The 24,423-nt window shown below is 40.7% G+C and overlaps 1 protein-coding gene across 1 annotated transcript in view; it reads left to right on the top strand.

The window, feature by feature from the left end:
* Positions 1-24,423, top strand: part of LAMB4 (laminin subunit beta 4) — a 103,531-nt gene that overhangs the window by 20,509 nt on the left and 58,599 nt on the right. Inside the window, 6 exon segments of the mRNA XM_043871598.1 lie at positions 4,934-5,113; positions 7,522-7,631; positions 10,147-10,226; positions 11,122-11,272; positions 22,076-22,261; positions 23,889-23,998. Of these exon segments, the coding sequence (XP_043727533.1) occupies positions 4,934-5,113; positions 7,522-7,631; positions 10,147-10,226; positions 11,122-11,272; positions 22,076-22,261; positions 23,889-23,998 (817 nt within the window).

Genomic DNA, 24,423 nt, shown 5'->3' with positions numbered 1-24,423 from the left:
TTTAAGCAGGGAGATCAGCTATAGCATTTGGCTGTAGATGACTCAGCTTTGCTAAGCTAACTTACCTTGTTTCATTTTTCCTTTAAAAAAAGAAAATGTATCTTTATGGCCACACCAGGTCTTGGTTGTGGTATATGGGAACTTAAATCTTTGTTGTGGTGGCATGTGAGATCGTTAGATGCACCACGTGAACTCTTAGTTGTGGCATGTGGGATCTAGTTCCCTGACCAGGGATTGAACCCTGTCCCCATGAGTCTCAGCCACTGGGCCACCAGGGAAGTCTCTCATTTTTCTTTTTTTAATGTTTAAAAGTTTTTCATTTTATTAATCTCAACTTTTTAAAAGATAATATTTTAGACATAGACAAAATAATAGAAAATAACATTTTATATATATAACATAAATAATACCCACCACTAGCTTTGTCAGAACATAGTATCTTGCCCTCTCACCTTCAGGATATTACTACAACACTCCAGCACTATGAATGGGATATTCTAGCTACCCACTTCTCCTCTTTGTCTACCCTCCTTCCTATGGATAAACTCTCATATATTTAGCAATTATCATTACCTTGCTTCTTTTTACACTTTCACACATTTTTAATCAACAAATGATACATGTTGACATGTTTTCAAACTTGAGATGAATGGTATTATGCTGTGTGCTTGCTCAGTCATCTCTGACTCTCTGTGACCCTGTGGACTGCAGCCAGCCCTGCTCCTCTGTATGTGGGATTCTCTAGGCAAGATTACTGGAGTGGGTTGCCATTTCCTCCTCTAGGGGATCTTGTTGACCCAGAGATCAAACCCATGACTCTTGCATTGGCAGGCAGATTCTTTACCACTGCGCCACCTGAGAAGTCTGAAGGATTTGCTATGAAACTCCAGTTTCAGACTTTACATAATCATAATATATGAATTGAAGTCTTATGCAAAAGTAAATCAGTAGCCACCCAAATACATACAGTGTCCTAGATTTTAAAGTTTAAATCCACATCATAAGCATAAATGAAATTTTTTTGCTCAGATTACTCAGTAAGTAGCTGATTGTATAAAAGTTTACCTTAAAAAAAAAAAGAAATTTACCTTACATGCCCCGTTTAATATAAAGAATTGGGTCCTCAGAAAACGTATTTCTTTAAATTGATGTGCTAAGTGCCCTACATTTTTTTTTACCAGAATCCATAATCCACTTCTCTCTCCCTCCCTGTCCTTCTGCCCTTGTCTTTCTCTCTCTCACACACACACACACAAACACACACACACGCAAACACACACAACTTTTATTAATGTTTATAAAGCTCTATATTTGTAAATGAAGATGAAATTTCTTAGATGGAATCAGGAAAATACAGTGTTTAGAAACAGATAATCTGGGAATCTGAAAAGAGGTTGGAAATAACTAAACCAAATATTTCAAATAAAGTACATTAACCAGAGTCTTGCTCTTTAAAACCACTTAGTATTAACTTAATGGTGCTTTTGGAGGAAAAGAAGGAAAGAAAATTAGTACCCTTGATTTGACATTTAAAAACCATTCTTTGTGAATAAGGAATTTCTCGAGGAGAGGCAAATGAGCTTGTAAAAAAAACAATTTTGAGACTTCTTAGCTTCTCTAAGCACATGTTTATGTGTTTGTAAGTGTGTGTACACAAATGATGTGTATTTGACCAGCATTCTCATATAAATTTTCTCTAAACTGTCCTAGTTTGAGCCTAAATATTTACATGCTCAGATTCCAGGCCTAAGAGTTGACCAGTTTTAAGTCTTCTATGATTTAAGACACAGTTGAAAGTGATACAGAAGAAACAATTATTTGGTAGACTCCACCAATAATATGTTTGCTGGAATTTAATTGTGTGACCTGAAAAGATTTTATTGGACTTCTACTCTAAAGGCCATAATGCAGGATTATTTCAAACTTACTGGCCATTTACCCATTTCCCTTCCCCAAAGGCTATTTCTGTGTATAATTAAATTATACTCTGGAACTCATTGCTGACCCTTTGGAGTGCCTCCCAAATAAAGATGAGTTTTTTTCCTTTTGGCTACTTCTAAAATGAACCTAATTTGTTCCTTCCTTCCTAGAAGCAACTGGCTTTAATTAGAAGAAAATTGTGGGTTTTTTTCCCCAAACTAAACAGAAGTCAATGCTGGTTTTCCATAGTAAGATTTTATCATCAGTTACAATCCAGTAATAAACAACTGAAAATCAAATAAAAGATTCCGTCAGACAACTGTTTGCTTCAGTGATTCCAAACTGACTGAATTTTTTCCCCTAAATACACTAACCTAAATGGTGGTTAGGTAAACATTGCTTTAGACTTGGGGGTTTTATTACTCCAAAGCAAACATGTATAAATCTTAGCATAGTTGTTTCTTAGAATCCAGATATTCATTTTTTTAAAAATCTTTATTGCTTTCCTCAAAAGGGGAATCCCTTGAAAACACAGGTCTATGAAGATACAAGATGACCTCGTTGGTCATCTAATGTCTACTAATGAATGCACTTGTCCTCTATACCAAAGTCACAACCAGACCTCCAATGATAAGAAGGCTGCTGCTGTATCGGGCAGCCCCAACTCTTCTTTCTTATACTCAGTCAAGCGCTACATTTTCTAGATTTTACCCACTGGAATTACTCATATCATCAGCATCCTTTTTCATATGACATTCCTTCTTTTAATTGTTTGAATTTTCTACTGGAAAAAAAAAAGGTGGAGGAGGATGTTACTTTTGTTATATATGACTGTTTATCTCATTTTCCAGAATCTCTTCATCTAAGCTTTTGCCCCACCAACCGATTTCCAAAATTAAAACAAAGATTTGAACATTTCTTATTCTCTCTTTTTCTTTCTTGAAGGCACTCCTTTCCAAGAATACTCAAAAAGAATGATAGCTCTTACCTTTGTAACATATTTTTCTGTAATGGGAAGGACAGATTTACTTTTTTAACAACCATATCTCAGAGGCTTGGTAGACATTTGGTGTGATTTTTTTTCTCTTTATCATGTCCCTTGATGCCTTTATAGTGTATGAAATCAAATATATGATACATATTTCATTACACCATCCCACTCTTACTTATCTCTTGACCTTATTTTCACCTTTAGAGTCTTTTTAAAATCTTTTTAAAAATTGAGGTGAAATTCATATAACATAAAATTAACCATTTAAAAATGAACACAGTTCACTGGCACAATGTTTTGCAACCACTAACCCTACTTAGCTCCACAATATTTTCATCACCCCTAAAATAATCAATCTGATGTTTTAACTGAGATATAATTGATATATGACATTTTATCAGTTTCAGGTATACAGTGTGACTCATGTTTGTATACATTGCAAAATTATCACTGCAGTAAGTCTAGTTGTCATTCATCACCACACATAGTTAAAAATTTTTCCTTGTGATGAGGACTTTTAAGATCTACTCTCTTAGCAACTTTCAAATGTAGGATACACTATTAACTATGTTCACCATGCTGTACATTACAGTAATGATTTATTTATTCTATAACTGGAAATTTGTGCCTCTTGACTACCTTCACCCATCTCTCTCATCCCCACCTCTGTAACTATGAGTTTGCTTTGGGGATTTTTTTGAGATTCTACATGTAAGTGAGATCATGTGGTATTTGTCTTTGTCTGCCTATTTCACTAAGCATAATGCCCTCAAAATCCACCCATGTTGCCCCAAAGGCAAGAATTCATTCTTTTTGTGACTGTATAATATTCCATTGTGTAAATATACACAATGTGGTATATTTCTTTATTCTATCAATTGATTGCTTAAGTTGCTTCCATGTCTTGCCTATTGTAAAGAATGCTGCAATGAACATAGAGTTCATGTATCTTTTTAAATTAGTGTTTTCATTTTCTTCAGATAAGTACCTAGCAATGGAATTTCTGGGTATTTCATATTTTTTATTTGGGGGGAACCTCGATATTGGTTTCCATAGTGGCTGCACCAATTTACATTCCCGTCAACAGTACAAAAAAGTTCCCTTTTCTTCACATCCTTGACAACACTTGTTATTTCATGCCCTTGCCAGTGGATTGCCTCTTCCTTGTGTGGGTGGTTTCCTTTGCTGGGCAGAAGCTTTTTAGTTTGATATGGTACCACTTGTTTATTTTTCCTTTTGTTTGCCTTTGTTTTTGATTTCAAATGCAAACAATCATTGCCAGGACCGATATTAAGAAGTTTGCTGCCTGTAGTTTCGTCCAGGAGTTTTCTGGTTTAAGACCTTACATTCTAGTCTTCAATCCATCTTGAATTAATTTTTGTGAATGGTGGAAGAGAGGGATCCAGTTTTTTCTTTTGCACATGGCTGTTCAGTCTTCCCAACATCTTTTATTGAAGAGACTGGCATTTCCCGGGCATATATTCTTGACTTCTTTGTTATAAATTAGTTGACCATACCGGTGTGGGTCTGTCACTGGGCCCTCTGTTCTGTTCCACTGGGTTATATGTTTATTTTTATGCCAATACCATGCCCTTTTGATTGCTATTGTTTTGTAATATAATTTGAAATCAGGAAGCATGGTGGCTCCAGCTTTGTTCTTTTCTTAAGATTGCTTTGGCTCTTTAGAGTTGTATGTGGTCCATATAAATTTTATGGTTTGTTGCTTTTTTTCATCAATCTATTCTTAACATCTAGCTTTCATAATAGACTTTCTCTGGTCGTCTTCCTTTAGAATCACTTAAAATTCTTTCAAAAATATATTTATGTATTATTCAACATTTTTCTAGTTCTGAGATATGGGAGACATACCCGAGCAGCCCTTGCTCACTGGTTTAATTATTCAAACACATTTATTGTATTCAAACAACTAAAACAGTTCTAGTGAAGGTAAAGCAGTATGCTTCTATTTCAGGGTTCCCACAACTTGCAGTTCATTAAGATAATGCACTTCTGTGTCCCCAGCTTGTGAGTGTGACCCCGATGGGACCATTTCCGGTGGGCTTTGTGTGAGCCACTCTGATCCTGACTTGGGATCTGTGACCGGCCGAAGCCTGTGTAAGGAGAACGTGGAAGGAGCAAAATGCGACAGATGCAAGCCAAACCACTACGGACTGAGCGCCGCGGACCCCCTTGGCTGTCAGTGTAAGTCAGCAGCGGCTGGTCGTCACCTTGAATGCATTTTGAGGCTTGGAGCTGCCCCTGTCAGTGCTAACATTTGGTCATTGTAAATACTTGAGTCCCAGCATTCTCTGGATACTTTTCTTAGTGATACAAAACCTCTCACAAATTTTAGTGAATTAGTGGAGAACTATTTTAGGTGGTTTGCTGAGTTTATCATCAAGAACCAGCAGGGGGCGCTCAGATTTTCACTGCTGGAGCAAACGCAGCATAACTGCCAAGTTAATGCCTTTATGAAACCTTTAAATTAAAAAAGAAAAATCCTCCACCAGGATTCTGTTCTACAGGTTTGTTAAACTACATTATACATTTTTGCGTAGATTGATGACTTCTTAGGCAATTTTCAAGTCGGGGGAAAAAAGAAGCAATGGAGTCATGGGAAAATAGAAATAACTGCAGAGTTTTGGGGGCCAAGTGGGGAGCCCCTTGGCTCTAGGATCACAGAAATTTAAGGCTGCCTGGGGTCTCAGAGAGCTGCTGATTCCTCAGAGAGTCTGGGTTAATCGTTTCCCTTTGATCACAGTGTCATGCTCTGGGTTATACCCATATAAGGAACTGTGGATTATTTGCATGTTTAGATAGCAGCATGACAAATCATTCTATTTTTTAAATGCTCTTCTTTTGGGGTTTGATGTAAAATTTAATTTCAGGGTAATTAATTATATAGCTAAGCCAGTTTCCCAGTATACCTCTCAGTACTCCAGGCATTTACGCTGGTTCGCTGACTAACATTATGCCCTCTAAGAAATGGGCCAAAATTGGGTTTTGTTTTGGTTTTTCTTTTGTCAAAGATTTAGTTACATATAATTCACATGCCATACAATTCACTTTTTAAAGTATACAATTCAGTGATTTGTAGTATATTCAGAGTGTGTAACCATCACTACAATCCATTTTAGAACATTTTCATTACCTTAAAGAAACCCCATACTCTTATTTCTGGTTATATACCCTCAAAATTGAAAGCAGCATCTTGAAGATGATTTGCATGCCCATGTTAATAGAAGTACTATTCACAACAGTCAAAAGGTGGGAGCAACCCAGGTATCCATTGATGAATGAATGGATAAACAAGATGTGGTATGTATGCATGATGGAATATTATTCAGCCTGAAAAAGAAGGGAAATCTTGATCCATGCTACAACATGGATGAAACTTGAAAGCATTTTGTTAAGTGAAATCCATAGAAACAGAACATAGAATGGTGGTTGCCAAGGGCTTGAGGGGAGGAAGGAGGAATAGAGAGATGGTATTTAATGATACAGAGTTTCAGTTTTGCAAGATGAAGAGTTCTAGAGATTGGTTGCACAACAATGTTAGTGTATGTAACATTATTGAACTATATACTTAAAAATGGTGAAGATGGTAAAGTTTTTGTTATACATATTTTACTATAAAGAAGAAAAGAAACACTCCAGCTACCACCTCCCATCCCACCAGCTGTAGTCAAGCACTAGTCTACTTTATGTTTCTATGTTGTTTGCTCACTAAGTTGTGTCTGACTCTTTGTGACCCCATGGACTGTAGCATGCCAGTCTGCTCTGCCCTCCACTATTTCCCAGAGTTTGCTCAAATTTACATCCATTGAGCCAGCGATGCTTCTGTTCCTATAGATTTGCCTATTGTGGACATTTCATAAAGGGGAATCACATAATGTGTGGTGTTTTGTGTCTGGCTTCTCTTGCTTACCACAATATTTTCAAGTTTTATCCATGTTGTAGCAACTTCATATCTTTTCATTGGTAAATAATATTCCATTGTTTGGATATACCACTATTTATCCACTCATCAGTTGAAGGACATTTGGGCTGTTTCCAAGCACATTAGCTTTTCCTGTAGCATATTCAGCGGGGAAAAATACCTATCTTGCTCTGGTTGCACAATTTCTTAGCCTTCACAACATGAACATAACTCAGCAACACCTATGAGTGGAAGAGAAAGAGGAGAGAGAGAGAATGAAAAAGAAAAAAGTAAAGAGGCGCTAAAAAAGAGGAGAGAGGATTATAATAGATGGCATCTGCCAGAGAGGGAGCCATTAGTAACATCCATGACGCTCAGAAACCCTTGCCCCTAATCACTTGATCCAGCCAGCATCACTTAGAACTGTGCCCCATTTCCCAACATGTATGACCTCTTGTCTCCTCCTAGTTGGCGCCCAGTAGAACCGCGTGAGGGCTCTGAAAGTGTCTGGCATTGGCTTTCCTGGGGAAAGTTGAATGAAGTACAATAGTGGTGCGGCCAGGCAGACAGTGAACTTGACAGGGCAGGCTGCTCAGGGTTCTCGTGGCCACATTTAGCTCAGTGAAAGCTAATAAGGTTTACCAGTGTGAAGAAGTCAGAATGAGAACTACTATGTACGATGTGCTTTCAGCCTGCGCCTGTCACCCCCTTGGGAGCCTGCCGCTCTTGCCCTGTGATGTGGATACAGGCCAATGCTTGTGTCAGTCATTTGCTGCCGGACTACGCTGTGAAGAATGCACTGTATGTATTTGCCTCTGATTCCCCTTTTAGGGAGGCTTCCCTGGTGGCGCAGATGGTAGAAGAATCCACCTGCAACGTGGGAGGCCTGGATTTGATCCCTGGGTTGGGAAGATCCCCTGGAGGAGGGCATGGCAACCCACTCCAGTAATCTTGCCTGGAGAATCCCCAGGCACGGAGGAGCCTGACGGGGGGCTACAAAGAGTTGGACATGACTGAGCACAAAATCGCCCGCTTTAGGGAGTGATGTGGTCTCCTACGGCCATTGCCGAGAAGAGACTTGGTCTTGTTGATCATTTTCCTTGCCCTATTGTATTTCAGTACTCCTATGGTAAAAGTATTTACACTGCAGAAGTCAGCAAACACTGGAAATCAGCCCCTGTCTTTCTGCAGAAAGCTAGTAGTTAAACATTTACCAGCACTTTTACCCAATGGATCTGAACCAACCCAGACAATAGTTTTATCCACTCTTCTCCTGGAAGTGCAAGCAATAGAGTATAAGAGCATTTATTTGCCATTGCCCCCCCCCAACCCCTTGTTAAGGCCACCAGGTCATGGAGTCTTTTAATATACAATCAGTTTTCCACCCCTACCCCTCTTGCCTAAAATTATTTTTGGACGAGCTCATTAAAAAAAAAAAAAATCAAGTTTAAATGTATTGTAGATTCCTGTGGGAAATTTTTCACAGACTCTATTACACACATGAGCATGTATGTCTCAAATTAACAAAATAAAACATGTTCCCGCCATAAGAAATGTGTCATGCATTTAGAGAGTTAAAAACCCAGCTCTTTCCTTTGTCCTCCAAACTTGGCAGCCCACCCTGACATTTTAGAAAGAAAAAACAAAAACTTAACCTAATAAAAGAACAGTGACCTTGATGTGTCTGAAGACATGTAGCTGATAAATAAGAAACATATGTCTGTTACAACATAGTTTGTGCTAATATTTTAAGTCGCTTTACTGAAAACACATGGGGATGAGGCAGAGGAGGAGGGAAAAGAAAGCAAGGAGAAAATACGAAAAGGGAACTCTATCACAGGACAGGTCATCTAGAAGTTTCACGTTGGAAGGTGGGCTGTGCCAAGTTCCGTGACCATGAATGGGCAATACAAAAAAGGAGTGTAGAGCTAGTGAATAGGTCAACGGAGACACCACATCAGGTCGTTGCAGACAAACCTTAGACTCGGCCTGACTTTTTTTCTTAGCTAGTTAACTGCCATTGTTCTTGCAAAAGGAAAATAACTGAGCAGGGGCCACTACTGGGGAATCTTGTCCATCATGGCTGAGCCAAGGCATCTGCTTGGTGCCCCACGCAGATCTGCTGATGGTGTGCTGCCTCGCGGGGGGTCTCACTACCCCAGCCTGAGTAAAGCAGCTCAGTTCACATTGCTTTTGCCTAAACTGAAGTTTAGTTTGGGGGAAAAAAGATTTCAAAAGCCCTTAGCTGTGTTATGTAACAAACTGTGTCAACTTTTAATGTTTAAAATAAATCTGTTTGAGTAAAACTGGGCATAAAATTGTACCAAGATAACAACAAAACATATGAATACTTAACAAACCCATTTCAAATGAGAATTCCATGCCAACCTAGATCTTAGTTTCACCTAAGCTTGTTAAATAGATATTTGAGCAGGGGAGTCTTTTTCTGAGTCTTTTATAGTAAACGTCAGAATTGAGAAGTAGTTGTTTGTATCTCACCAGCTGTTTATATCGAATAAAGGTCAAGATGTTGCAATGATGAGAAAAGTCTTGAAGAAAAGAGTTGGATCTCTCACATGGGGAGAGTTTGTTATGCCAAAACAATTATTTATAAGTAAGCAATTCTACTGAACGGTGATAATTCATACAAGATCTCACTATCAGCTGAATGATTTTTTTTTTTTTAACTCACAAACATTGCTGTACTGTGGAAGTAAAAATCCCTAGGGGTTTTATAGTAAGGGACTCCATTGGTTTTATGCTAACAGTTGCAAGAATTTATGCAAACAGTTGCAAGAATAGCTGAAGAATTTCTCCTGTCTGGCCTTAAACAACCCCACTTGAAGCTAAAATTGGTGCTGTCAGAGGAACAGTGAGGTTTCTATTGCATTTCTTTTTTTCTTTTTTTTAATTGGAGTATAGTTGATTTACAGTGTTGTATTTTAGGTATACAGCAAAGTGATTGAGTTATACCTATATCTGTTCTTTTTCAGATTCTTTTCTCATTTAGGTTTTTACAGAATATTGAATAGACTTCCCTGTGCTGTGTAGTAGGTCCTTGTTGATTATCCATTGCAATTCCATTCAAAGCAATACATAGACAACCTACCTGTCCTCTTCATTCGAGTCCTGGGAATAGATGTTTACTTTTAGAAGATCATTATCAAGGGTGTGGACAAACAAGCTGCTGTGTGATTGTTCAGGCCCCGTGGCTGTTTACTGCCGACAACTGACTTGTAGTGCTTTTCATATTAAGGCCATACTTCAGAGAAGCAGACTTCACAACTGGAATCAACTGAGCATTTTCTGTTTGTAGGTTGGATACTGGGGACTGGAAAATCACCTCCATGGATGTTCTCCCTGCGACTGTGATATTGGAGATGCTTATTCCAACGTGTAAGTCAGTAAAATGAGTGAGTTTGGTGGCAGTATTCCTCAATCCCATTTCCATAACGTAAGTAAAAGCACACTTATTAGGACATGCTGATCGTCAGAAGTGAAGTCACTCCATGGCAGACAAAGGGCATTGAAAAGCAGCAATCTTGAGACATTAAAGATAGCCCACTTGATTTCTTTCACTTCAGGTATTCCTGAGGCTGAGAAAACAGTTCTGTTACTTGGGAATCCCAAGGTGGTGGGAAGTATCACTGCACATGTATGACTTGACCCACCTAAAACACCAACTTTTTGTCAGCGTGTAGAGAGCGGTCCAGCATTCTCCTTTGTGCAGTTTTTAGAGAAGCAGAGAGCCACTGAGGACAGAAGCGGTGACCAGGGTTTCATGGATCTGGGTTGGTTTTGTCAAGATCAGACCTGTAGCACTGAGAAAATGAACGTATGGTTACCATAAGGGGAGAATGGCCAGGGGAGGGATAGATGGGAAGCTTGGGATTGACATGAACATACTGCTGTATTTAAAAGGGATAACCAGCAAGAATCTAGTATGTAGCACAGGGAACGATACTCAATATTATGTAATAGCCTAAATGGGAAAAGAATTTGAAAAAGAATAGATACATGTGTATGTATAGCTGAATCATTTTGCTGTACACTTGAAACTAGAACAACACTGTCAATCAACTATACTCCAATATAAAATAAAAAGTTAATAAAAAGACCAGACCTGTAGATCCCATTGCCTCTCCACATCTTCCCCAGGATGACTGATTGATGGATTCATAGAATGGACTCAAATCCAGAGAGCACTTACCCCAGCACCCCTAGGCCCTTATCTTACACTTGCCACCCCACCTACACTTTTTTTTCACGAGGTGGGTTTGTTTCCCCACAGGTGCTCACCCAAGAACGGGCAGTGTGATTGCCGTCCCCACGTCACAGGTCGCAGCTGCACTGAGCCAGCGCCTGGCTATTTCTTTGCTCCTTTGAATTTCTACCTCTATGAGGCGGAGGAAGCCACACCACTTCTGGGACTGGCACCTTTGGTTAGTATTTCACTGACTCTCCTTACAGACTTCATCTGGTGGAGTGTAGGTAAATACATAAAGCACACCCTTGAGATTGTGGGCAAGGTACCCAGAAGAGAGTGGTTTTGCCCACAAACATAGAGCAGAGTTGATTCTATTACGGAATTGCAGATTTTATAAAGTCTTAAGGGCAGAGTTCGCATTCTATTTTATTTATTTATTTTTTTCTATTTTATTTTTATATCCCCATTCCAACACAGAGGCTGGCACAGAAGTGTGAATTGGATTAAGTTGTGATGACGCAGACTTGACTCTTGCTCTTTCAAGGTATCCGTCAGATAGAGAATGTTTATTGAGTTTTTCCTGGTCTGTCTCCCTGATGACACCATAAACCATGAGAGGGAAGGGTGGGTGTGTATTCCATCACCACTGCTGCTCTAGGGCAGAGCCCAGTGATTGGTGCATAATAGAAAGTTGTGAATCTCTGCTACTGAATGAATGAATCTGCTACCAAACCAACTGTAAGATGCTCACCAACCTCCTGAAGCTGATCTTGGATTAGCAGTCCTCAGTGCTGGTTGCGGGGTGTGTGACTGAAAATGCCCCTTGGTCCCATTCAGTACAGGTCACAGTCCTGTGGGGGATGCTCCCTAAAAACATTTATCTCAAAGTCGTATGAGGGGGGGCACACACAAGCATCCGAACCCAACAGAGAAAAGTTAAGTTAGACTCTGATAGCACTCACATGCCTGTGACTCCAGCCACGGGCAGGAATCTGACCCAGGAAAAGGCAATGTGAGGTGAACAACTTCAAGGGGAGAAGGCATATGAAAGTTGATTCCAGAGACAGGATTTGGATGGAAAACTGGGAACTCATTCCAGGTTCCAGTGACTAAGTCATTTCCTGAGATCTCTTCCTAATCTGGACATGACTAGTGGGAGGGATGAAAATACCCCTGAAGAGGCTTGGAATTTGCTCTTTTACTGACTGAAACTGGGGCAGGAAGAGGAGGCTTGCACTGTCCTGACCTCGATTCAGCACTGCGGTGGGTAGAGTCAAGATAAAATAATCCTATGTCTGGATTCTTCTTCATGGTTTTTAGTATTACAGGTTTATGAGAGTAACTGGGAAAAAAAAAAAAAAAACTTTAGAAAGGGAATATTGATATTTAGGCTCCACCTCCAACTATCATGAAATAATAGAAAAAGTATACCTAATGATCTTGGTCCCTGGTTCCCGGCCCAGAGCTCTAGAATCTGTGAGCTTTTCTAAGGGATAAGAGCACTAGAAGGATCCTTTGTTCTAATGTTTGGTCTTTGACCCTAGCTGCTGATACAGAACTACTAAATCCTTTGGACTTCCTGGGTGAGAGGAGTGTCATTTGTCCTGATGAGGTAACTCTGGATGGCTTCAGGTCAGTGGTTGGTCACCAGAAAGTATTAGACCCTTGAACCTTTTGGCCCCACACCCCATCCTCCAGGAAGGGGAGAGGTGAGGGAGATTGAGGTAATGATCCATGATGTCTGTGGGCTGAAGCCTCCATACAATTCCCGCAAGCACTGGGTTCTGAGAACTTCTAGCTTGGTGGCCACATAGGTGTGCTGGGTGTGGTGCAGCCCAGCTCCAAGGGGACAGAATCTCCTGTGTCTGGGACTCTTCAGTCCTCACCCTATGTACATGTTCATCTGAATGTTCATTTATATCCTTTCGTCATATCCTTTATTATACAAAAAAAAAAAAAAAAACAATAAATATAAATAAGTGATTCCCTGAGCTCTGTGAGTCATTCTACCAAATGATCAAACCCAGGGAAAGTGTCACAAGAACCCCAGTTTATAGCCAGTGCATAATGCTGAGACCCAGGCTGACTGGCATAGAAAAGGATTAGTTAAGGTCTCTGCCCTCCAGAAGTTTTTAACCACAACTAATACTTTTCATAAATAGCTCAAGACAGGGACAGTGCCGGAGAACAGGAAGAATCCGTAAGTGCTTCAGGATTTTAGAGCCATGAATGGACTTAACACACAGGTAGAATCATCTGGACTGAGACTTGAAACTAATTAAGTGTTTCCACTGGTGGACTAGGGGAGAAGACAAGCCAGTCAGAAAAGTTCCAAGTAATAACTCAGAGGAGAAACAATGCAGGTGTATTCACAGGTAGAACAGAAAGTTTACATAGAGAAGAAGTACTGGAAGATAAAATTAGATTTTTCCCATTAAAGAGGCTGGGCTTCACTGGTGGCTCAGTAGTAAAGAGTCTGCCTTCAATGCAGGAGACTCGAGTTTGACCCCTGGGTCGGGATGATCCCCTGGAGAAGGAAATGACAACCCACTCCAGTATTCTTGACCGGAAAATCCTACCGACAGAGAAGCCTGGGGCACTACAGTCCATGGTGTTGCAAGAGTCAAACACAACTTAGCAGCTAAACCACCACCATTAAAGAGGCTAAATTTTGAATCTTTCTGAGCAAAGGAATGACGTGATGAAGACTGTCCTCTGTGTCCTCAGACACCATCCAGCGGAGAAGAGTCTAGTTTGGAGCAGCACCATCTGCAGTAGTCCAGACAGGGATGGAGAAGGGGCCAGGTTCAGGGAGAAGAGAGAGGATGGAAAACGGAGACACACAAGGACATGAATCCAAAACACATCTTACAAGTAATTGTTTTAACACTCAAATTGGAGAGCTAAGAAGAATGACAATTAACTTTCTTGGTAGGTCTTCAAAAATCTATATATCTATATCTATCCATCCATCCGTATCTACTTACCTGTCTATCTAATCTTTATTAGTCTGTGCAGGCTGCTAAAAATACCATAGACCAGATGGCTTGTAAACACCATGAACTTATTTCTCACAGTTCTGAAGGCTAGGAAGTCCAAGGTCAGGGTACCTACTGATGCAATGTCTGAGACCCACTTCCTGGTTCTTAGAGGGCTGTCTTTTCACTAAGTCCTCCCATAACAAGGGATTTCTCTTAGGCATCTTTTAAAAGGGCACTAATCCCATTCATGAGGACTGTGCCTTCATGACCTAATCACCTCCCAGAACCCCACCTCCTAATACCATCACCATGGGGATTCGATTTCAACATAGGAATTTAGCAGGGGGACACAAGCATTCAGTCTATGGCAACATCCTTGCTACTCAAAATATGGTGTGCAGACCAATAATAGTGGCATCATTTGTGGATTCATTAGACTTGGAGACTCTCAGCCCCCATCTAGACCTACTGAATCCAGTCTGCATGTTAGCAAGGTCCCCAGGTGATTTGTACACAGTTTGGGAAGCATCTGACTTGTTTTCTTATAGAAATTAAATGTGGCCACAAAAGTTAATATTGATTGAATTTAACATAGTATGGCATCTAATATAGTATTCCATAATATGTTTTCTGTGTAAAATTAGTAAAATAGTTTATGATTTTGTGTTGTAAGGTGAACATAATTAGTGAGGGGGGAAAAAATGAAGAGGACAAATAAACATAAGCCTGTGGGTCCTGTCCAAAGGAGCTGACTGAACAGCCTGCTCAAGAGTCTGAACAGTGACCACTAGAATAGAGGGCTCAGGGCTTCCCACTAACAATGAACAGCCAGAGCATCTGTGAAATTAAAAACTTCACCTGTAAAACTAACAGTGAAACATCAAGCAAACATATAGGGGCTTCCCTGGTGGTCAGACAATAAGGAATCTGCCTGCAATGCAGGAGACCCAGGTTTGATCCCTGGCTTGGGAAGATCCCTTGGAGAAGGGAATGGCTACACACTCCAGTATTCTTGCCTGGAGAATTCCATGGACAGAGGAGCCTGGCAGGCTACAGTCCATGACGTCAGAAAGAGTCGGACACAACTGCGTGACTAACACACGGGGTACAGTGAAAACTTGGAAATGAACAATTGGAGTTTCTAACTGTGTATGAATGACTGAATGAATTCTAACTGAATGACTAGGAGATAATATAAAAGTGAGTCCCACAAAACCCAGGATTTAAAGGAAACTGCAGTTGCATGGATGCAATTCTGCTGTTTTAGTTTAGTTGGTGGAATTTTGCTGTCCTGACATAATCTCTTATGGGAACATTTAAAGCCAAATTTTACAGACCATGAGAACTAAGAGAAATTGGTCTGGAGGTGTCAAAATTACAACATCTAATAAATCTTTGAGTTGGTACATCATGCATATTGTTAATGGTCAAAACACCATAAAACCAATAGCAAAGAAGAAATGTTTTCCCAGTTTAGAATTACACTAGTATAATAGCCCTTGAAAAGAAAACTCAACACATAGCCTTATAACCACCCAAAATTTCACATTTTCACAGAAAAACAAAAAATTTTACACTGCCTCCATGACTTCCTCCCAAGGCTATTAAGTGAAAATCATGATTCCCTTTTAAATTCTGGTAGTTGAAACTTTTCAACTATGATAAAATTGAAACTGTTGTTTGTTACTTATACTACCATTTCTTTTCTTTTTAAGATATTAGCAACAACTTTGCCTATATGCGATGTGTATTTCCAGCAACAAGGAGATGATTTCATAATTGACAAAGGAAATATAATACTGAGAAAACATCAGCAAAGCATACAAGCAGATGAACAGAATGAGGTAAACCATTTCTTCAGGGTCATTGTCTATTCTGCTAGAAGCAAATAACCTGGGTAATGCACTTAGACCCATGCCTGGCTCATGTAAGTGCTCACTCACTCTAAGCTCTTAATATCCTCAAGAATAGAGTGAAGGAAAGGAAGACGCACACTCAAAGTAACTAGAGCCTCTGGAAAAAACTTCATTAGCTTTATTTCTCTTCAGTGTGAAAACCCTGGGAAAGTAAGATTCTGGAGAGTTGAAGAGTCAGACTGTGCTTTCATATTTTCTTGTCTTTTTAAAAAGGAGACGTACAATGCTGAGAAATAGCTGTCTTCCTAGTTGAAGACAAAGGACATGTTGGTGTCCCTGGGGATGCTGTGTGACTATGCTCTTGATTCTGAAATGGTTATAGTTGATCAGTGCTGGATATGAGTGTCAGGGTGATGCTGCCTCCTCAGGGCCCTGCCTCCAATAGCTTCTGCAGGCTAGAGGAGACCAGAAAACCCTGTGGCCATTCAACTACTATTTAATTAAAGGCAGGATAACTTTAGGTCTATTTGTTCATTCATTATGCTGGGGTCTTTACCGAGCATTCCTGTGTGTTTGCATGAAGGGACATGTTGGAAAAGCAAAAGAAAGCAGATGTTGGCTGTCCTGTTCATACAACCAGCACTTGAAACAGTTCTTTATGCCTAAGAGACTTTCTTGATTGAAAGAATGAAAACAGAAACACCTAGACATAGAGCGTGCCCTTGAGATTTTTGTGGAAGAAATGAGGCATGTACACAAACAATGAATGCATTTCAGGGTGGGGTGCGTGAAGAGGTGCACAAAACATGTTACGAATTTCCCTTAAGGAAAACCCCTGGAGCCCATTATACAGAGTGAAGTAAGCCAGAAAGATAAAGAACATTACAGCATACTAACACATATATATGGAATTTAGAAAGATGGTAACGATAACCCTATATGCAAAACAGAAAAAGAGACACAGAAGTACAGAACAGACTTTTGAACTCTGTGGGAGAAGGTGAGGGTGGGATGTTTCGAAAGAACAGCATGTATATTATCTATGGTGAAACAGATCACCAGCCCAGGTGGGATGCATGAGACAAGTGCTCGGGCCTGGTGCACTGGGAAGACCCAGAGGAATCGGGTGGAGAGGGAGGGGGGAGGGGGGATCGGGATGGGGAATACATGTAACTCCATGGCTGATTCATGTCAGTGTATGACAAAACCCACTGAAATGTTGTGAAGTAATTAGCCTCCAACTAATAAAAAATAAAAAATAAAAAAAAAGGAAAACCACCTCCAGCCGAGAGGATCGGAAAAGGCTTCATGAGTGGTGGTCCTCCGTTCAGGTTCATGTACACGTCAAAGCAGTTTTGTGCTTCTGCTTGTCTATCCCCATGTCCCCTGTCCATAAAGCCTTCTCTGACTCCAGGCATCTCAATTTGAAGTCCTCCTGAAAAAAGAAGGGTTGGAGTGCCCTTGTTCCCAGTGGCACAGATCAGTGAACTTCCCGATTTTACTGCACAGAAGTATCACCCGGGGAATTTGTTTAGAATGCAGACGCTAGGGCCTTCCACTGGAGATGCTGAATCGGGGAATCTGACTAGTGTCATGAAACCTGCATATTTTTTCAAGTAACTCTGTAGCCACATTGGACTTCTATACCGGATAGTGCAGATATGGAACATTTTCATTATTGTAGGAAGTTCAATTAGACAGTGTAGCTCTAGAGCAGTGATGCTCAATTTGGAAATCTGCAGAGACTTTAGGAAAACATACATTTTTTGTGATCTTTAATTGGATTTAGATATTTGAGATGTTTGGCATAATGATTTTTTTAATAAATACTTTTTGGATCATTTGGGGGAAAAAAAGAAATCTGCATATTTGCCAAGCACCCCTAGTAACATGAGTGGTCCCTGGAAGCACTTTGAGAAACACTGTTGTAAACAGCCACAGACTCCTCTCCTGACTCTCACCTGAAACAACTACTCCTGTATTACTCACTTGGAAAACTTGTAGTCATCCCTTAAGACCTAATTCAGATTTGTCTTTCTGTGACATTCACTACCCTAACATCCAGACATAAGTAATTGTTTCCATCTCTAGGGTCCCACAGGTCAGTAATTTCCAAACTGCAGGTCATGCCTGTTGGTAAGTAGGTCATGAAATCAATTGACTTGGATCAACTTAGTACGACAGAAGACTATAAAGCAAGGGCATATTTTTTGGTGAAACTTTTAGTTTTACATAAGTGTATGTGTGCATATGCGTACATCCTTAATCACTGTCTTAGGTTGGGTTTCCTAGAAACAGAGACTGCAACAGAGATCTGAATGCATGTGCTTTATTGAAGGAGTGCTCATCAGGAGAAACCTGTCAGGAAGGAGGGCAGGAGGCTGGGGCGGGGGAAAAGGGAGGCAAGGATGGCATCTAGGGTAGTCTAGCCTTGCCTTCTTCCCTGGGGAAACTCTGAAGCGTACATTGCACCATAGAGTTGTCCTCCATTGAGGCCACAGGGCTGGCCTGTTGTATTCTCATGTCAGGCCGTCATGGCTACAAACTGCCAGGGCAGACCCAGATCACCTCCCAAGTGAGGCAGTTCCCTTCAGCCAAGGGCAGTTCTCAGAAGAAGGGAGCAGTGGTGAGACATAGCAGCTAACAGTCCCAGGAACTGGTGGCAAGATAGAGTGGTCCAATAAAGGGAACCAGGCGGTACACTAACAGCATCAATTCCAGCTCATTCCTGGCATGCTCAGACCCATGGGCAGGGCCAGGGTAAAATAGAAATTAAATGCATAGCCCCCTAATTGAGAAATTAGGGGGACTCCCCTTGCAGTCCAATAGTTAGGACTCCATCCTTCTATTGCAGGGTGTATGGGTTTGATCCCTGACAGGGAAACTAAGATCCTGAATGAGGCTCAGCCAAAATAAAAAATAAAGAAAGGGTCCCTTGAAGATAGTAAAATATTAATTTACTTTCTTCCATAGTCTCTGCCTCTCAACTTGTCAAAATATTTTATATGCTATTTAATGTCATTCTAAGTAAAGAAATATTAAAAAATTTAATTATTAGCATGAATTATACTATTCATCTCCATAGCATGCAATGCCAATTTTAATTGCAAACATAAGAGCACTTAATTCTTACACATAATCATTGAAATTACACAATTTTTATTTTGGAGTCATATATGTATGTATGTATGTATGTGTATATATATATATATATATGAGAAGGAAATGGCAACCCACTCCAGTAATCTTGCCTGGAAAATCCCATGGACAGAGGAGCCTAGCAGGCTACAGCCCATGGAGTTGCAAAAGAATCAGACACACTTTAGTGACTAAACCATCACCATGCATATATATTTTATTCTTCCTGGAAGAATGGGAATGCTGTACAAAACTAACTCAGCTGTTATTTCATGTCTTAGTGTGTGTTTGACCAACAATACCTTCAGCTTATTGATGAGTGAGGAGGAACTGAAAGGAAAAGAAACTCTGAGTTGCCTATTGTCCTCTTTCCTTCTAGTTGTCATTTTCAGTGTAAGTAGTTGGCTGACACAAGGAAGTAACATGAATAATGTGTTTCTTAGAATGTCATTCCCTTCTTTCTGCTTTCAAAGAAATTTCTGGTTGGAACAGAAAACGCAGCTTCTTGGAGCTGTTGGCACCCCTGCTTACTTAGTCATAGATGTAGCACACTTACTTTGTACTGCCTCTGAGTCTCACTGAATGCCTAAGCATAGTAGGTCCACTTGAATCCCATGCTCCTGGGCAGCGTGTGCCCTGCATGCAAACGGGGCAGCAAAGAGGCAGACATACACTGTGCATATATCTTCTGTCCTTATGCATGCTCCATTGTCCCAAGACATTTCACTTAGGAAACAACTTCTTAAATCTTAATTATTTCAAGATGATGAGAGCAGAGCATTAAACCAAGCATGGGGTCCTTCTATGCACCGGGTCCCATGCAGCTGCACAGGCTATATGCCCGTGAAGCTGACTCTGCCCGTTTGCTTCTTAAGCTCACTCTATGCAGGAGTGTGACCACCCAGCAGCTTTATAGTAGTGGAATTCTTTGTCCCTACCCAAGAATTAAGACATGTACCAATGACAGCCAATAGTAACCATCCGGGCCCACAGTCCTCATAACCCGCATCTGTCGATGCAAGAAATATTGCTCATGTCAGTGCCTCCCCTTCCCTCTTTATCCTGTCCCAGTTTGCCCCAGATGACAGTTTTAGCAATGGCTCTGCTGCTCCACGAGGGTCATCAACACAAGTTACCCACTGAGGTCCTTGTTGCCACCTGAACATTAAGTGATTCCCCTCCAGGAATGCATCTTCGAGTCTGCTTTTAGGTACACTGTCTGCCACCAACTATTTCAGGTCAGAGCCTGAGACTGGAGTCATGTGCAGGTGATTTACAAAGGCAGTCTTCTTTGGGAAAACTCTTTAAGAGAATGAAGGAAATAAGATGGAGAGGGAGAAAGAGTCAAAGGTGGTCTCAGGCAAAACAAACCTTGGATTGACCCATAGAGAAAGTCAGAAACATAAACTGCAGATAAAGTTTTCCTAGCTCTTGAGACCACAGGGCTAGCCTTTTATACCCTATCAGGCAGTCATTGGTGGCTTCCCCGGTGGCTCAGAGAGTAAAGAATCTGCCTGCAATTCAGGAGACCTGGGTTCGATTCCTTGGTTGGGAAGATCCCCTGGAGAAGGAAATGGCAACCCACTCCAGTAGTCTTGCCTGAAAAATCCCATGGACAGAGGAGCCTGGTGGGCTACAGTCCATGGGGTTGCAAAGAGTTGGACATGACTGAGCGACTAACACACAGGCAGTCATTGGCTGTGAGCTACCCTAGGCATAGGGGTGGGGATGTGAGAGGCAAATTCTCCAGACAAGGGGCAAGTGTGAGCTGTTAGAAGTCACACTTGTACAACAAATGGGGAATGGATGTACCAACTAAGTAAAGGGGATCCCATGGGGCACCTACACTGTCTGCTGCAATTTCCAAGATACTTTTAAAAATTTTATTATTTTACTATTTTCTAAAATATTTTTATTTATTTGACTGCTCCAGGTCTTAGAACAGGTTCTTTAGCTGCAGCATGTGAACTCTTAGATGCAGCATATAGGATCTAATTCTCCCACCCAGGGATTGAACCCAGGCCCCGCTGCATTGGAAGCATGGAGTCAGCCAATGAACCACCAGTGATGTCCCCAGAGTACTTTTTTAAAGTTTGAAAATGTCGCAGAGATGAGTTTACACACACCTCCATCTCATTTCTTATTTACCTTAAACTCCTCTGTGGCAGGGATTCTAGTCTATTCATCTTTGCATCTGATTCAGAGGCCGGGATTGAGTTGTTACTAAATAAACATTTGTCAAGTAAAGAGCAGTTTGTGGTAGATCACAGAGCAACTTGAACTTCAGGCTAAGTAATTTGGGCGTGAGGTTGTTGGCAGTGAGAACGCGTTTGAAATGCTCTTTGGCAGCAGTGTGTGGTATGTATTGGACTAGAGGGATCACAGAGAGAACAGCCAAGAGACTGTTGCAGCAACACAGGCAAAAAGTAAGAAAGAGGCAGAATTCCAGTGGAGGCTGGAAGTGTTGAGAGGCAGATGCAAAAGTCATCAAGGAAGTATTATCTACGGGGTCCAGATGGTCCAAGGCTAACATCCAGCATCGAGACCAGCAGGGCTGCTAATCAACCAAGCGTGTGAGCAGTTTTGTACTCATGTGCCCCCAAGCAGATGGGAGAAGATCATTTCTCACATTTGCATGAAAGAAATATCTAGAAAAAATAAATCCATGTGGTTTTATCATTGTCGTGCACAATTAGGCAAAATCCATGAAGTAGGCATGGGAATATTTTCCTTCTCTTCATATTTTGGCCAGAGCTCCATAGTCACATCTGAGAAAAGCCAAAGTCACCAATGTGGAATCACTCAGTTTATGACACATGGGGTACTTCACGTGCTGGCCAGTCATCTTGCTTTCCAAGTGATAATTCTATACAGTAACATATGTTCCACAGCTGCAGAATCAGCACTTTATTCTCCGTGGTATTCTGGAATGTGTCCTGGTTGGAATAATTTATCCGGGACTCAGATGGATCATATACACATCAAGAAATACATGAGGTTTTTAATTTTCTCTTCTAACCCTTCACTCTAGGCAAAATTGTGTTCATTCCTCTCCTGTTTTAGGGCTCGGTGACTTCTGACCAACTGCCTGCTGTTTCCATCTTTCTCTGAGAGCCAGTTCCTGGGATGCCTGTTACGTGGACGGGACCTGGATTTGCCAGGGTTCTCCCTGGGGCTGGTTTGAGATTTGCTGTGGGGAACATCCCTGTTCCCATGGATTTCACAGTTGCCATTCACTATGAAACTCAGGTATCCTTTAACTCCCCTTCTGTGATGGTGGTTCCAAGCTGAATGAAATACATTCTCAAGCTAAATGTTTCCATTCCAGTCTTGCCTAGGTTCATCATAACAGGATTTGCAGAAAGTTGAACATCTGGAGAGCATTGTAAACCAAAGGGTTTCCTGAAGATATTAAAGCAACACAGGGAGCCATATGTACACACACATTATTCCGTGGAGAGAAACTAAAGCTGGAGCTATAGATTTAAGATACTAGGTCTAGGGAAGTGGTGATGAAATGTTTGTATAAGAATAATAAATAACTAAAATAATGCAAATCCTGCCCTCCTATGACATTTTTCCCCCTGAAAGTGTAATAAGCAACATATGTGCAGAGATTTAGACTCATGGTTATGCAGAAGAGGCATTTATTTGCACTTGGATTTTACCAGGAGACAAAAGAAAAGCTCAAACCAGCCTGGTCCTCTTGCCTCCTCCCTTTTGAGCCCTTCCCCTGCCTTTTGAGAAATAGCTAAGAAAGAAGAGAAACCAAATTAGAAAACACTTGATCTAGAGTTTTCTTTGCGTAATCTTTTCTTTGGTGGTCTGAAACTCCATAGACCATCTCCCCTAAAAAATATTTTATGTGGCTGGGGATGGTCTCAGAATCCCTCTGGGGACCACATTCTGAAAGGGTTCATTGTTGTATGACCAGAGTACATGATCTACTTTGAAACTCTTAATATGACATACTTCTTAATTTCTCACTTAACAAATTAAAAACAAGGGACTTGAAGGCACTTTGACCTGGTGAGTATGACAAGAATGTCATTTTTTAAAAAGATACATGTATATAAATGTGTATGTATAAATATATATAAATTTTTGTATAGACAGAACATATATCTGACAGCTTTAAAAAGCTTTTCCAGATTGTGAGACTTCTAGAGTTTAGGTAATTAACATATATGCACTCTCTCTATATATATATATGTGTGTGTGTGTGTGTGTATTTATACACATGTAAATATTTCTGGTAATAAATAATATAAATGTATATAAGAATATTTATGCAATAGTATGAAAGAAATATATATCCTTTTGTGAAAGATTCCTTTTTTTCCCTTTGTGCTGTGATCCAAGAACATGATGAGTTAGTTGACTCTTTGGGAGACAGATGTTAAAGATTGGATTTTTAGGGGGTGTAGGGAGTTTGAGATGGACATGTGCACACAGGGAACCCTGCTCAATGTGATGTGGCAGCCTGGATGGGAGGGGAGTTTGGGGGAGAATGGATACATGTATATGTGTGACTGAGTGCCTTCCCTGTTCACCAAAACTATCCCTACATTGTTAACTGGCTATATCTCAGTACAAGATAAAAAGTTAAAAAAAAATGAAAGATTAGACCTTCAGGAGTCCCAGGGGTTTTCTAGACCCAGGAATTACATCTATGGCCATAAACAATATTCTTTCTACCTGGATCATAATTCAAATACCAGACAGTTAAGCCTGAGGGTGAATCTCTTCTCACAAATGCAAAACTCCATTTTCCAAGCAGACTTTGGGTGGCAAATTTATCCTGTGCACTATCCATTAGAAATATGTTGGTGCATGCATCCTCGCAGGAACATGCCCTTACATGATGCCTGTCTAGTCTGCAGGTGACTGGACCATCCAGATGGTGATTGACCCCACTGGAGCAAGCAAGCACTGCACACGTGAGACCCCTCAGCCAAAGCCTCAGGCTTTCCCAGCAGCTTCCAGGTACGCATGGGGACCTGCCTCAAATGCTGAAGGTTTCTCAGAGTGTCGTTTGTCTATCAGTAATTTGTAACCAGGAACTATGTGGGATAAGAGGTGTATCAAAGGAGACTGTAATGTTATTAAGTGTTTACTATCTGCCAAACTATGATTTACATTTAATATCACATTGAATTTTCCTAACAACTCAATGAGGTAGATCTTGTCTTCATCAGAGGAGGAGGAAATTGAGAACATTTTGATGACTTGTTTGAGTTTTATAGCTGATGTGTGGCAGGACCAGGGCTCCAGCCCAGACAGCCTGACTCTGATCCTGAATGTTTGTTTTCTGTTCCCCCAGATGCCTGGAGATGTGAACAAACGAAATGCTACAAAAATAAGAGTACAGTGTTCAGTTTGAGTTATCTCAGCAGCCGAAAGTCTAGTTT

This window comes from Cervus elaphus, chromosome 18 (assembly GCF_910594005.1).
Source record: "Cervus elaphus chromosome 18, mCerEla1.1, whole genome shotgun sequence".
Taxonomy (NCBI): Eukaryota; Metazoa; Chordata; class Mammalia; order Artiodactyla; family Cervidae; genus Cervus; species Cervus elaphus.
Note: the sequence above shows the minus strand (reverse complement) of the source record. Positions and strands in the feature narration are given on the sequence as shown.